At 53.1% G+C, this 15,620-nt stretch overlaps 1 protein-coding gene across 1 annotated transcript in view; it reads right to left on the reverse strand.

Moving 5' to 3' along the window:
• GTSE1 (G2 and S-phase expressed 1) overlaps positions 1-13,829 on the reverse strand; it is an 18,113-nt gene extending 4,284 nt beyond the window's left edge. The window contains exons 1-8 of the mRNA XM_043441315.1: positions 13,781-13,829; positions 13,202-13,403; positions 8,678-8,735; positions 7,950-8,574; positions 5,241-5,411; positions 4,465-4,579; positions 2,298-2,697; positions 1,036-1,150 (exon numbers count right to left, since the gene is read on the reverse strand). Coding sequence (XP_043297250.1) covers positions 1,036-1,150; positions 2,298-2,697; positions 4,465-4,579; positions 5,241-5,411; positions 7,950-8,574; positions 8,678-8,735; positions 13,202-13,223 — 1,506 coding nt within the window. The 5' untranslated portion in view covers positions 13,224-13,403; positions 13,781-13,829. The remainder of the gene's footprint in view (positions 1-1,035; positions 1,151-2,297; positions 2,698-4,464; positions 4,580-5,240; positions 5,412-7,949; positions 8,575-8,677; positions 8,736-13,201; positions 13,404-13,780) is intronic.
• Between the last annotated feature and the right edge of the window lie 1,791 nt (positions 13,830-15,620).

The raw sequence follows: 15,620 nt of genomic DNA on the forward strand, positions 1-15,620 counted from the left end.
ATCACTGCAGATGGTGACTGCAGCCATAAAATTAAAAGATGCTTACTCCTTGGAAGGAAAGTTATGACCAACCTAGACAGCATATTAAAAAGCAGAGACATTACTTTGCCAGCAAAGGTCTGTCTAGTCAAGGCTATGGTTTTTCCAGCAGTCAGGTATGGATGTGAAAGTTGGACTGTGAAGAAAGCTAAGCGCAGAAGAATTGATGCTTTTGAACTGTGGTGTTGGAAAAGACCCTTGAAAGTCCCTTGGACCACAAGGAGATCCAACCAGTCCATCCTAACGGAGATCAGGTCATCGGAAGGCCTGATATTGAAGCTGAAACTCCAATACTTCGGCCACCTGATGTGAATAGCTGACTCATTTGAAGACCCTGATGCTGGGAAAGACTGAAGGCAGGAGGAGAAGGGGACGACAGAGGATGGGATGGTTAGATGGCATCACCAACTCAATGGACATGAATTTGAGTAGATTCTGGGAGTTGGTGATGGACAGGGAGGCCTGGCGTGCTGCGGTTCACGGGGTCGCAGAGTCAGACAGGACTGAGTGACTGAACTGATACTTACAATTTGACAGTACACTTATCTGACTGCATTTCTTATCTTTTACTAGAAAAATGTAAGTTCCATCAGTAGAAGCTATCTTACCATGATGTCCCTCGTACCTGTAAGACTGCCGTACAATGGACAACACTCAACCCACAGCTCATTCCTTCTCTGGGGCGGGGGTGGGGGGGAGGGGGGCTGCGGGGGGGCTCCCCGAGCAGAGACTGAACCCGCAACACCTGCCGTGGAAGCGCAGAGTCTCAGCCTGTGCACCAGGGAAGGCCCAGAGCGGCTCATTCTCACATGAGCAGGAACTCCAGTGAACTTTTCCGGTGTTAACAGCTCCCTGAATTGGTCAGCAAAGCTGACGACTTCAAGATCCTGAAGCCGCTAGACAGCACGTGCTTGAGAGAGGAGGCCAGAACCACCCTGGCCCTTCGTCAGCACTGGGTAGCCTCCTGCATGACGCACGTTCCTCAGATGAACTCACCTTGACCAGATGCCGCACCTGCCACACACCACGCGGGGCTTTCTGCCCAGTGGCCCCGGCAGACGCTGCAGCGGTGGGAGAGCCCGAGGAGGCTGGAATTGGGAGCGGCAAAGGACTGGAGAGGAGGGAGTTAGAGAAGAGAGGACTAGAGAGAGAAGGCGCTCTAGGAGCCCGAGAGGGACCCCGAGTCCCGGCTGTGCAGTCAGCGCCGGGACCACCGCCTCGTCACAGGGCAGAAACATGCCCAGCAGCCGGCCAGAGGGGACACCTCGAGGACATACGGCACAGGCAGGCGGGGCTCGCAAGGGCCACACCTTAGTGGCAGGGCTGAACTATCCTGAGAGTAAAGGCTGAGACCCTCCCCCACCATCAAAGCTCTAAAGGAAGCCTTGAAAGGATCGAGTTCTCCTGAAACCTAACTGCCTGTCAAAGCAAGGTTCAACTCCTTAAAGAAAGACAACCAAGTCCAGACATGCAGAAAATTTATGATGTCTAATGGACAATAAAAAATCATTAGACATGTGAAGAAGCAGGAAAATGTGACCATAACCAGGAGGAAAATTAGTCAATAGAAACAGGCCCAAAATGATACAGAGGATAGAATCAGAACAAAGAGACTTTAGAGCAACCATTATAGATGTGTTCAAGAATTCACAGGAAAACACACACCATGAGGACAATGAAAGGGGAGACTCTAAGGTCAGAAATGAAAACTTAGCTGGATGGACTTACGAGCAGATTAGACACACTGCGGGGGAAAAAGACGCGTGCACGTGGAGAGATGCCAATAGAAATGAGCCAAACAGAAGCACAAGAGGAAGGCGGGGGACAGGGCCTGAGTGACCGAGAGGACAACACGAGGAGGCCTCTGACCCAAGCGCCTGGAGGCCCAGGACCCGAGGCGGGGCAAGAAAACATGTCTGAAGAAACAACGGCCACATCTTCCCCAGATCCAATTAAAAATACCAACCCACAGAACAAAGGAGCTCAAGAACGCCCAAGCAGGATAAACACAAAGAAAGCCATACAAAAATATGTTAGTAACCCAAACCCTGAAAATAACAGCAGAAAATCTTAACAGCAGCCGTGGAACAACGATGTGTTTACACAGAGGGGAGTAATTTAAGAAATTCACTAACTTATCCAAACCTACAAAAATTAGAAGACATATAAAATGCTTTATGAAAAATGAAAGCAACCACCATCACCAAAACTGATAATTATTTGAACTGTAAACATAACTTGTCCACTATTTTAAAAACATGTTAAAGTTCATCTGTGACTTACCAGTAGAAAACCCGGGAATTTTAAATTGATTCGCAGGGGCAGGCACAGCCTTCGCCTTGGAGTTCAGACAGGAGCCGCGCCTCACTGTGCCTCCAGTCTCGCCCCTTTCAGGAGACTGTGACAAACCACAGTGAGAGCGCGGCCCAGGGCCTCCCTGGTCCGGGGTCTGGGGCTGGGGGAGGGCTGCTCTGGGGGGCCCCCTGGGCTGCTCCGCAGGCCACTCCGCAGCCCCTGGCCTCTGGCTTTGCCTGCTGGCCACGCCCCCGGGGCCCGCCTTCAGGGTTGGCCGTGGCAGGCCGTGCCCCATTCTGCCCGTCTGGCTGGAGCTTGACCGGGCACTGTCCACAGAGATGCCTGGACGTTCACTTGGTTTAGCTGGAAGAGGAGACAGGAAATCTGGTTGTCACTCAAGCTGATGCTGTGTTTAAATGACGAAGTTATTTAACACACACACACAAGATACGCGACCTTTAGCATATCTACCTTAGAATGTGGAAAGGAAAACGACTTATTTCTATCATGCTGATTTCCATATTAAAAAATACGACATAGGAACAATATTCTGCATGTGCGCCAAGCAACATCTTCAAACACAGGACAACCCGGGTTGCTCATGTGATCTAAGGCGCTAATTCTAGACATGATCGCCAAGATGTACAAGGATGCATGAACTGAAGCTCTCCTCTCCTGACTAGGTCGACAGCAGAACTCTATCCCAGCCGAGCAGGTGAAGACGGACAGTCTGGTCAGATGCTGCATCCGGCCAATCAGGGGTGTGGGCAGGGCAACACGGAGAGCAGATGTGCCTTACTGGTCAGTTCCTTTCTGCCACAGGGAGACTGAGTCCTGTCAGTCACCAGCACTATTTAAATGAGCTGGGTGAAAATACTCAGCTGCCAATATAGCCAGCACGGAGGCCAACCTGGTGAAAGGTTCTTAAAGAGAAACTCAGGAGAAGGACTAAACCACAGCCCACGTCACACAGCGTGTAAGGCTCACGACACTCTCCCCCCAACACTGTCTGAGCTGACCCTGGGGATTTTTGCCATGGAAAACAGAGAAACACGCACTCACCGGAAGGCCCCCCCCAGCCTGTCTCGACCTTTCCCAGAGGCAGGATCAGAAATCAGAGACAGAACTGGTGCTGATGCCTGAACCAACATAGCCGGATTCACAGCGCCTAATGTAACAAAACTTCGTTTCCCTGAACACGTGCCACATGCCAGACACAGGGCTGGGGCATCATGTGGTTCTCAGGCCCACAGGGATACTGCGAGGGTGGTGCCACCCCCCCGGTCTGTAAAGGTACAGATGTAACTTCACCTCTCCTAACCACCCAGGCGGCCGGGACTCCAGATCGGACCAGCCTCGCTCCAGAGGAGAGACGTCTCACGTTTGTGTACAAAACGCAGGCTGTCCTGCCCGGCTTAGAGCCTGCACAGCAAATCTGCTTGGAAGAGGTTTTAGTCCTTGAGAGCAGGAGGCCGCGCGCCTTCCCCACAGCCTCCTAGGGTTTCTCCCCTCTACCAGTAGATGGCACCCTTGGCTTGGAAAGACAGCAAAGTCACCTGAATTCAAACAGGTTTGAGCAGATTTAAACAAACACCCAAGAGTTACGGCTCCTACGCCCTACACTATCTGGAACAGCCCTACTTTTAAAAAAACCTATGTTTGATCACGTGGCTGAGGCTGGTCTCAGCGTCATGCCGGGTCCTCTGGCACCAGGAGGGCATGCCCACCTTGTGACGGCTTGTGCTCAGTCGTGTCTGACTCAGCGACCCCGTGGACTGCAGCCCGCCAGGTTCCTCTGTCCATGGGATTCCCCAGGCAAGAATGCTGGAGTGGGTTGCCATTTCCTTCTCCAGGGGCTCTTCCCAACCGAAGGATCGAACCCACGTCTCTGGCATCTCCTGCACTGGCAGGCGGGCTCTTTACCTACAGAGCCATCTGTGACAGCGTAACTCAGCCGAAACTAGACCGCCCGCCTGACTGCCTCTCGGAGGAGGAGGGCAGGCACCTTGAGGATGGAGGCCTCAACAGTCTCCCCACCCCAGACCACAGCAAGCCTTCCAGAACCTGCGGCTGAGCTGAGTCGTTCTGTGAGGAGTCTGGCAGGAACAAGGCGCTCAGGGCTGGCCTTACCTCTGCCAGCCGCAGGAGAAGCGGAGCTCAGGCCCGAGACAGACCCCGACGAGGACCTTCCCGCCAGGCCACCAGCACACCCAGGTGGTTTCAGCATGGTCTTCTTCGGCCCGGACTAAAACAGAGACTTCATTACCCACCCAAGACTTCCTTCTGCAGAAGTCGGGGTTTTCAACAGTTTACAAGTTATCATCTCCAATCAGAGGAAGGTCAAGCAGTGCTCCCCGGCGTGGCCGCCAGGTTCCCTGTGTGAGGAGCACTGGGAGCCTGCTGACCGCGGGCGTGGGGCCCGGACCCCAGCTTGTGCAGTCGACAGCTGCAGGGCCCAGTGTGGGCAAGCTTAGCAAGTACCACCAGGGCCGTGGCACTTTCACAAGCTCACAGAGCTCAGCGCTGGGAAACAAACGGCAAAGACAAGGACGGTCGCCTCCACGCCTGCGAGGAGTTGTAGTTTTCAAAGCACTGACAGCCCATCTCCTCGGCGCACCAACCCCGCGAGGGAAGCAGGGGCATCTCTGCCGTCAGACACCCTGATGTCGGCTGGGGGTCAGGGGGCTGACGTTCCGCGGTGCCCACGGCTCCCCAGGGGCAGTGGCCAGGCCCTCACGTGTGCCAGGCCTGCGTGCCCTGCATTTCACCATGCTGCCCTTCCTGGATCCTGTCTTCAACCTCCCAAACCTTGATTTTGGTCCAGACGCGTCCCACATCCTCAAAGCTGCCCCTTACTCCCTGCGCTCACAGGCCAATCCCCACTGCCCCAGCCCCGGCCAACCCACCTTGTTTGGAACTGGGAGCGACCGCTTGCCTGGGACCAGGTGGCTTCCACTGGCTGGCAGGCTGGCGACGTCCCGGGCGGTGCTGGGCTTGTCCGGGGACATGCTGCTGTGGGCGCCCTTTTCATTTTGGATTTTCATCCCGGGAGGACTAGCTGGTTTCTCTCTCGCAGGCTGAAAAATTGTAAATTGAAATGTGAGAACTGTCTAGTCTTTCACAATGTAGAGACACAAGAAGGCTTCAGTTAGAGGGCAGGCACCATCCATCTTCCCAACATGCAGTCCTCAATTCATCAACAGGAGAGAAAAGAATATAGCGGTTCACTTCCTCCACCAAATTACCACAGAAAAAAATGATGATGGAGCCTGCTTCCTCATTAAAAACAGGGTAAAATAATACCGAGACAGACCATTAATAGGAGAGAACTCCTCTAGGGCTAGTCCTCAATCAGGATTCTTATTTAAGGGTGATAATGAGGAAACTGGATCTAGTTACACAAATTTTAAAATGCCGCACGGAAAGGAATCATTCATTAAATGGTCATGCCCTCTACCAGACGAGCTGCTCAGTTGCAATAAATCTTCATCTAGTACTGAGGGCATTTTTCATCAGCGAGCAGAGCCCAACAAAGAATAAATTCCTCACTTCTAGGTACAAGGGCATTCGTAGAAGTAATTCATGCTTCCATAAATAACTCCTCATACCAAGAAGAGTTCGTAAGAAGCAAAAGCAGCTCATAAAGCAGTAACCTTCTTTCTCTTTTACATCATTTTTTATACTGAGATATGCTTCACGTGAGTTAAAGTCCACCATTTTAAAGTGTACACTTCAGTGGTTTTTACAATACCACCACAGCGTCACTTGACAACATTTTTGTTGCCCCTAAAAGCAACTCCTGGCCATCAGCACTCCTTGCACCTCCCAGCCAGGTGTCCACGGATCCACCGTCTGCAGAGCATGACACAACTCGCCTGCTACAGTCACTTCCTGTAAGTGAGACAGTACAACATAGGACCTTCCGCGTCTGGCTTCTTCCTGACCATGTTCCCCAGGGTCACGCGTGTTTACCACGTGTCAGTCCAGCATTTCTTCACAGCCAAAAGTATCCCAACTGCATGGACAAATTGCATTTCCCTTATCCAGTCATCAGCTGGTGGGCATCTCGATTATTTCTACTTTTTGGTTATTATGAATGAAGCTACTTACAACAGTGCTACACAGGTTTCTGTGTGGACATATGTTTTCAATTTTCTTGGGAATATGCCCAAGTGGAACATGTGGAATTGCTGGATCATGTGATAATTCTGAGTTTAACTTTTCCAGGAACTGCCCAACTGTTTTTCCACTGCGGCTGCACCACTGCACAGCCCTATGGGCAATGCACGGGGACGCAATTTCTCCACGTCCTCATCAACACTTACTTTGTTCTTTAATTCTCACTACAGCCATCCTGGGCTTTCCTCATAGCTCAGTTGGTAAATCATCTGCCTGCAATGCAGGAGACCCTGGTTTGATTCCTGGGTCGTGAAGATCCCCTGCAGAAGAAAATGGCAACCCACTCCAGTGTTCTGGAGCCTGGTGATCTGCAGTTCATGGGGTCACAAAGAGTTGGACATGACTAAGCACAGAACAGCTGAAATCACATCACAACCCAGCCCTGAGTCCACGTGTTACACACAAATCCAGGCCCAAGTTCAGTGGTGCACATGGACCCACGCTGCTTTCATTCTGGAAAAGTCACTTCAGAAATGTACATCCAAACGATCTCTGGGAAGAGGCATTTGCATGACTACATGACAGCTTCAGCCCTGGGGAAGCAGAGGCCACGTGCCCCCTCGAAGGGTCTCTGTGCAGACCCCGTCCAGCCTGGTTCAATTCTGGGTTCTGCTAGCAGGAAGTCGTGGGGGTCAGAAGCTGTGCTTGCGGAGGGAAACAGATTTTCTCTGCCTGTGCTGGGTGTTTTGCACTGACCTAACCCTGCTGACAGCCCTGCAAAGCAAAGCTCCTCTCTAAGTGGCTGGGAGTGCCAAAGCTGGCGGCCAGGGCCGCGGAGCTGGGGACGGCGCAGGGCAGGCTCGCGGCTGCTCCCTTGCCTCCCCTGGGCTACCGCCCCGCCCTGAGCTCAGAGCCAGCGAGGCAAACCCAGGAGGCGGCCGCAGCCTGACCCCATCCTGCTACCCATGAGACACTGGGACCCCCAGCTTCCTGGAGCTGGCTGGCTGCACCCCAAAGGCACACGTGTCCCTCACCACATCCCAGGGCAGCACCTCCACTCATATCTGGGAGGAAGACAATCTAAACACAGTCACGGTTCAGAGGGAGACTCATGCCATCCAGGAGCGGGATTTGGGGAAGAAGCTGCTTAACGCACCTAAAATCCCTAACGGGGGGTTGGGGGGGTTGGCGAGGGGGAATGTCCAGTGCTGTAACAAAACGAAAGGGAAAATCTCAAACGGAATGGAAGAGGAGGTGTCCTTGAGTCACCACAATAGGGACGCAGCCCTGCCCACGCCATCCCCACCTGGCTCCCCATGCCACGGACATAGCTCCCTCTAAACATCCCACGCCTGCACCTCAGAGCCCTCCCTCCGAGCAAGACATTCCCAGGTTCCCCCCACAGTGGTCTGTTCCAGGGCATAAACCCACAGGGCATGGAAGCAAGGTAGCATCTGATCCCCAGATAAAAGTGCTGGTGGGGCTGGGGGGGCTACCTTCTCCACGGCCGAGTGAAGGCTCTTTCCTCGAAGGGACGAGGTTCGGGGTGGCGGCAACTTGCTGGCGACCTTCTTCGGGGCCCCGGCCTGGTTCGGAGGCTGAGCAGCACTAGGCTCTGCTGGCAGAGAAGGGCACGAGGCAGGTGGCATCCCCGAGGTCTCGGGGCGGCTGGCCTGGGCAGGAGAGGCTGGCAGGGCTGTGCTGGAGGTGGGCTGAGTGCCTGGGAGCAGAGGTGCCCTCCAGAGGCCGTCCGACAGGCAGTACGTCTCCCGCTTAAGTGACTTGGGGCTTTTCTTCATTTCGTTTTCTCTATCAAAGAGGTTTACTTTGAGTTTTGACTCCTGAATGAATCTTTCCACTCCCTGGCTCCCAGGGTCTTCGGGCTGGGCGGCCTGGACCGCCTTGGTTCTGCCATTGCTTTGTATCTGGAAGGCCAGTAGGTGAGCTTCTTTATAAACTTCCACAAACTTTTCCCCTGTGAGTGGACTCCAGGTGAAGTGTCTTTCAGAAGCTGGCAAAGGAGGTTCTTGGGGAATTTGATTATTTAATTCTAAGCTGGCAGCAATACATCTTTCTTTATGGCCAATAGGTCCAAAAAAGACTTCATCATCTTCATTGGCACTATTTTAAAAGAAAAGGATTATTAACAACACTAGCATTTACATGAAAGACTTGACTGAATGTGGTTACACCAAGGCAAGGGGAGAAAACTCATCTTTTTTACCTTGAAGAAGACAACGAAAGGTCGAAGTCAAACTTTTCATCAGCCAACAGAAGAATGTCTGGGGAGGAAAAAGTCAGCCGTTACCTTAGGGGTGGGCTGATAATGAGAAAACATCACCAGTCTCCACAGCAATCAAAACTCTTCTCAAATTTCACTTCTCCGAGTGTGACATCAATATTGTAATAATCACATTTTCTCAAGGGGCTCTAGCTTATCTTAATTTTTCCTTTAAAAAAAAAAAAATAGCATCAACCATTCTGTGTTCGCTAAGCTGCCATCAAAGCCCAAGTCCTTGTTTTTAAGTCCTAAAGACATGATCTAAAATGCACTCACTGAGCCATTCGATTAGTCAGTCCTTTTCTGGTACAGAACATTTTCAAAAGACCACCTCCTCAGCTCCCCAACTCCCCATTTACAGACTACACCCAGTCCCCTTTCAAAAGCCAATTTAACGCTCCTCACAGGCACAGTAGGGGCTCCATGCACACCTGAGGTCCATCACCTCTCCCTGGAGCCCATCACGATAAACCACAAACCGCTGCTGACATCCTGTGTACACAGGGCCTTCGCCAGCCCTACCAGCCCAGGCGCCTCTGGGCGAGCACACCACTGGGCTGGGGCCACCGCTCCCTGCCCGCCTCCGTTAGGGCTCCCTAGGGCTCCCACAGCTTCGGACCTGACCTCTGCCTTAGCATCCCCATCCTCTAAGAGTGTCTCGACCTTCTGTGGCCCCAACTAGCCTGGAAGCTCCTCCAAAACAGTAAGTGTCTAGTTCTTTCCCAAGCTCCCCAAAGTCCACCTCAAGGTCTGGACACTTAGCAAATATTTCTCAAAATGCAATGAACTGGGGATTCCCTGGTGGCCCAGTGGTTAAAAGTCTGCCTAAATCAACACTAAGCAACATTAACCAACAAGTGAACAAAAGGAAAGAATTTGGCGGTTAAAACTGCTGCAATGGACAGATGCTATGATTACATACAAGAAATATCAACAAAATCAACCGAAAACTATTATAAATTGTGAAAGAATAAAAGCAAACATCTGAGGACAAAATTATTACACAACAAATCAACAGCTTTCATATCTAAAAAGAACAGAAGATATAATGGAAGAAAAGACCTCATTTACTATAGCACCAAAAAATGCAAAACACCTATGAATTAACAAGAAATATGCAAGATGGATCTAAAGGAAGTTTAGTATATCATAAAAGTAACATAGCAAGTAAAAGAGGAAAATGCATTATTCAATAAATGGTATTGAGACAAACTAGACAACCCTTTGAGAGGGAGAAATACATGCATCTGACGTTTGATCCATAGCTCACAGACCATACCAGGACAAATCCCAAAAAGGTCAAAGACTTAACTAAAAAAAGCGAAAGTCCAAAAGAACAAGAAACCATGGGGAAATCCCTGTATAGCCTGCAGTGTGGAGGTCTGACACCAAGCTGGAAGCCATAAAACAACAGGTTGATAGTCCAATATATTAAACATTAACATCTCTGCATGACAAAAACCACCACGAGCAAAGCTAGAAGGAACAACAGACAGGGAAGGGAACACACGCAGCTTACATCATGAAGGGCTGCTGGTGAGCACTCCTACAGACTGCAGGCAAACAGCTGACACGTGAGGAAGAACGGGCAAAGGACATGAACAGAGGGAAGTCACAGGAGATAAAATGAAACGTTCTGAAACATATGACCAGTTCAGTCACACTCAAAAACAAGAGCAACGAGAAACTCAGAGATTCCCAGGACTCCAGTTTTCATTGCTATGATTGTTAAAAATCTGAAAGTTTGATTTGTAAGTTACTGCAGCTCTGCAGAGGGTAGCCTGACAGTACCCACCAAGAAAGACACGCACACACCTTGACGGGACGCCTACTGCTGTCAAGGACCCCACCGGTTTACTGCACTTGGAACAGCAAGATACCAGCCATTAGCTAAGTTAGAGTTCCCGGATGGCAGGTAAACGGACAGCACATCCCCACAGTGGAATGGAACATGACTTGGGCTCAGAGAAGAACAGTAACACTTCCTATATTGATACACAGAGCTCATCAAGATAAATTAGAGGCAAAACCCAAGATGGCGCCCAGGGTTCTACATGCTATAGAAGAGGGGGTCTGGACTGACAGGTACTACCTTGCACGTGCACAAGTCAGGTCTGGACTGCCCAGGAGACCAAGGAGATCGGTGGTCTCTGGAGGTGGTAACTGGGCAGCGGAGGGACAGAAAGGAGAAGGAGATGGACTTCTCACTTTTCAATGTGTCTAAAACCTAGGAAGTCAATTTCATGGGTCACTACCAGAAAATTCCAAACGTCTGCTGTGGGAAAAGGAATCCTGGGCCAGGAGTCAGGGGAAAAGCCTTCTACGCCAGGCTCCGCCACAGGCTCAGGGTGACTTGGGTGAGCCGTCCCGTTCATCCTCTCTGCAAACACGGGCTGCGTCCTCTTCGAGGCGTTCCTCGCGGGCACACACCATGAAAGGCAGTGCAGGGAGGGGCACCGGGATGTGGGGACACCTCTGAGGCCACTGGCAGGAGGAGGTGGAAACGCAGGTCAGGTCACATCCTGGGTGGCGTCCAAGCCATGGCAAGCTTTTGGATTATTCAGAGTGCAATGGGACCTACCAAAGGGTTTTAAGCAGAAGACTGTTGTACTCTAACTTTTGTTTTTAAAAGGCTACCCTGGTGGATGTGCTAGAAAAGAAGCAGGTGGTATCTACTGAAATTACAGTGCACACATTGGCTAAAGTGCAGAATATACATGTAGGTGGAGGCAAATTAATATGGCTGAGACCAAGGTGGTGGCATTTGGGTGGAGCTGGAAAGACGTAGATGGATCCAAAATATACGGTGGAAATGACAGTAATTGATGACTGAACAAATGCTTTACAACTTTCTCAACTGGGTGAATGGACAGGCAATTGACTTCTATTACAGAGACAACAGAGAAGAAAATAGCCACCCACTCCCGAATTCTTGCCTGGAGAATTCCATGGACAGAGGAGCCTGGTGGGGTACAATCCATGGGGTCACAAAGAGTCGGACAGGACTGAGTGACTGAGTTTATTTTCACTTTTCACAAAAGACAAAGAACCTGCCAAGAATGGGGGACCTGCTGTGTAAGAGGTGGGAGACATTCACGTGAAGACACCAGCCAGCCAGGTGCATGCACAAGCCCAGAGCTCAGAGGAGAGTCTGTGCTCCAGACAAAACATGGGCACCACCAGAAGGTGAAAGAATTTAAAGCCATTTAAAGCAGAAAGATTTAAAGCCATTTAAAGGGAAAGGATTTAAAGGACTGTCTGAGAACCTGTAGGAGGGGAGGGGGAATTCAAAGAGACCCCAGACCAGGTCCTGGGGAGCTCAACTTCGGAAGGTGGGACAGAACGAGAAGCCTGCAAAAAGATGGAGATATACCGGCCACAGTGTGCAGAAGGAAAAGCAAGAAGCCAAGCTGGCCAAGTTTCCTGTAGGAGAAAAGGCCAAAAGTCACTGAAAGGACAGAAAAAAATGACCATGGATTTCACAACACAGATGTGCTCGGTGACGGACAAAGGCAGTCTGGGTGAAGTGAGAGGGCAGAGAGGGTTCGGAGGGGTTGAAGGTTGTGGAAAAAAACAGCGAAAGGAGCGGAGAAAGTTCTTGCTCTGAAGTCTGGCTCTAAATGAGGCCCACAGCAGTGGCGAGGGTGTGGAGAAACAAGTCAGACAACGGGACCTATTCGTACATCAGTGATGAGCATGGACAGACAGACAAGAAAGACATCAAAGATATAAAGGATGGGTGACGGACAGATGAAGCCCTCAGGAAGCAGCAACAGGGACTCAGCTGCACGTGCAAGGGACTGGAAAGGGAGGGCTTCGACGCGAGGGGGCAGGACGGGGCGCAGCAGCAAACGCTGTTCTAGACCCGGGGAAGCGCGCTGACGCCTGGCAGTCTTGGGGCTGTCTGTGCAGGATGGGGGTGTTAAGGAGAAACCGGGGTCCCCTGACTCACACACGTGTCATGAAGACAAAGGATATAAAGGATGTCCCCACGCTTCAGCAGAAAAGGAGGGCAGGGCCCTTAACTCCTTTTGTGAGGCTGAGCTCTCACTTCCACAGTCACAGCAGACAGGAACGGAACAAGACAGCAAGGCTACAGGCCAGGCCGTCTCGCGGATGTGCAGGCAAAGATGCTGGACAAGTCTCAGCAACCAGCCACAAGGCATCAGTTCCACAGACCTGAGTGCCTACGGACTGTGTCAGGCCCTGCGGACACTGAAGTATACAGAACGGAGAAGAATCCCTGCTCCGCGGAAAGTCACAAATGGGGGATAAAGGGAATGTAGAAAACCCGGAAAAGAAACAAATTAGAGGAATGCAAAAACTCCGGGTAGACAGGGAGTTTACCGGGGCGCAGAGAACGGGATGAGTACTGAATAAACGAGCGAGTTCTCTCAGGAGCATTAAATCGACCTGCGTGTTCCCTGAGACCCCCGGGCCGACAGCGCTGCGGAGACTAGGACGTACCTTCCTTCTTGGGAGTCTCCATCTCCGCTTCTTAGGGGGGCCAGGCAGGCTGAAGGCACGTCGCTGCCGCCCCCTCCTTCCGCGGCCAGGGTTGTCAGAGGTCACAGCAAGGAGCAGGAGACAGAAGCGGGGCGGGTGTCGGAGCCCGAGTTCCTCCAGCCCCCCAGGGAAGCCCCCACCGTGCGCGCCGCTGTAGCACCGGCTGGGCAGAGAGGGCGAGTCAGGGAGAGGCCGCGAGGCCGGCAGAGGCCACTAGGTCAGGGAGAGGCCGCGAGGCCGGCAGAGGCCACTAGGTCAGGGAGAGACCGCGAGGCCGGCAGAGGCCACCGCGGCCGCAGCCCAAGACCCTCCGCCCCGGCCCGCTCGGCTCCGGGCCGGCGCCGTCCGAGGCAGGCCCGAACGGGGGCCCCGGACCTGGACAACCAGACCTCCCCGGCTGGGCTTCACGCCAGGGGTCTTCGGCTTAAAGAAGACCTCCTTCAGCCTCGCCGGAGTGCGCGAGGGGTGTCCCGCCGCCCCCGGCCCGAACCCCCGACCTGGCCCGACCCCACCCTCCGAAGACCCCTGACCGCCACTCACTCACACAGCCGCACCCGAATCGCCCGGGGACCCACTTACTCCAGAGCCGCTGCGACACCCGGCCGACGCGCCTGCGCCTTATGTTTAAACGCGGCGCGCAGGAAGCGCTGAGGGCTGTTGATTGGCCGGTTTGAAAGACCGCGGGTCCCGGTGCATCCTGGGGGTTGTAGTCGGAGCCGCAAGGGGCGGGGAGGAAAAAAAGGAGGGCGGCGCGCGTGCGCACTGCCTCGGCTCGCTGCGCGTGCCAGACGTCCGGCCAGAGCCGGGCCGCGCGGGGCTGGATGCCTTAGGGTTCGCTGGGTAGGCTCGGCATCAGGACAGCTACGTGTCGCGTAGGACATGGTTCCGACACCGGATCTTCATCCTTAAATGAAGATCCAAATCCCATAGTAGGAAGTAGGTGCGTATACCCGCTTTGTAGACCACTGCGGGTTCGTTCTGGGGGGTAAGAAAATCCGGTCCCTGCCCGCGGAGCGCCCGGTGACTCTGGGTGACCAGACACCCTAGTGTATGCCCCTGGACCACCCTGACACCTAGTTCGTATTTAGGGGCTCCCTCTGCAGCCTTCAGCCTCGCTCTTTGCGGTCCCCTTCACTTCTGATGTACTGGATACCCACCCCCTCAACCTTCCCTGAGCGTCCACCGGCTCCCTTCTGAGTTCCATCGTCTGTTCAGGATCCTACTTAACTGGAGAAGAGAGATGGGGCCAGACAGACCCAAGGCAAATCCCAGCTTCAGATACTGGTCACGAGCCTCGGGGTTGCAAGTAACAGAAGACCAGCCTCAAGTTGGCTTCAGAAAAAGAATTTATTGACTGGAACTGGAAGTCCAGGAGCGGCCCTGGCTGCAGGCGTGGATGGAGAGAGGGGCTTGAAGGAGGGCACTAGGTCGAACTGTCCCCCAGCAGCCTCTCTGGGTCTTGCTCAGCTTCCAACGGGAGGATTTGTTGAGCCCACCCACCCAGGGGCTCCTGGCTTCCGTCTGCCTGCCGGGGCCTCCTGAAGACAGTGGCCGGCTTAGTGTTGCGTGTGCTCAGTCCACAGTCCCAAGGCCTGGCTTTGCCTGATTCATGACCACAGAGCCCAGTGGGTCCTAGACTCAAGGGGTATTCAGCCAGGTGTCAGGTCCACACAGCCCTGGGGGTGTCTGCTGGGGGCGAGGGTCCCCAAACACCCACTCCCGATGCCCCCCACCCCCTGTATCATGTCAGCACGTGAGACTTGGTCAGTGGACACACTGTTAATAACTCATGGCAGCTAGCTGAATTCTGCCTCCATCCATCTCTCCTCTTGGGCCCCTCCTCTCTTCTGTCAATGGCCTACCCACTGTTGGTTCTTTTCTCCCTGTCCCAAGTAGGATTCTGCTTCATTCTGTAATGCACTCATTCAAGGGCTCGTTCACCAGTCATGGGTTCACCGACAGGTAGTCGGGGCGGGTTCCGTGCTGGGAGATGCTGGGACACAGATGTTGTCCCTGACCTGGGGAGGGCAGAGGTGGGGAGAAAGGCGCAACAGCAAGGACTGTGGGGCCCCGGGCTGCAGTGGGAGGCCGGAGGCCTTCCTGGAGGAGGGGGCCAGGGTCCCTCCTCCCCTGGCCAGGCTGTAGCTTGCTTGGAACCAGGAGAGGGGAGGGTACATGGGGTGCGGGCAGGGGAACTGGCAGGGAGGGACAGGGACAGGACAGCATCTCTCTTGAAATTCCGTTGTAATGACTCTGCTCTTGACTCACTGCCCTGCTCCACCCCCACATTCAAGGAGAAGCCTGCCTTCCCAGGACCCAGCCCAGGCCTGGCACATGGAGGAGGCTCAGAGGTGCCCACCCAGTAACAGTCAGGCAGAGG

Source organism: Cervus canadensis, chromosome 21 (assembly GCF_019320065.1).
Source record: "Cervus canadensis isolate Bull #8, Minnesota chromosome 21, ASM1932006v1, whole genome shotgun sequence".
In the NCBI taxonomy this organism is placed as follows: Eukaryota; Metazoa; Chordata; class Mammalia; order Artiodactyla; family Cervidae; genus Cervus; species Cervus canadensis.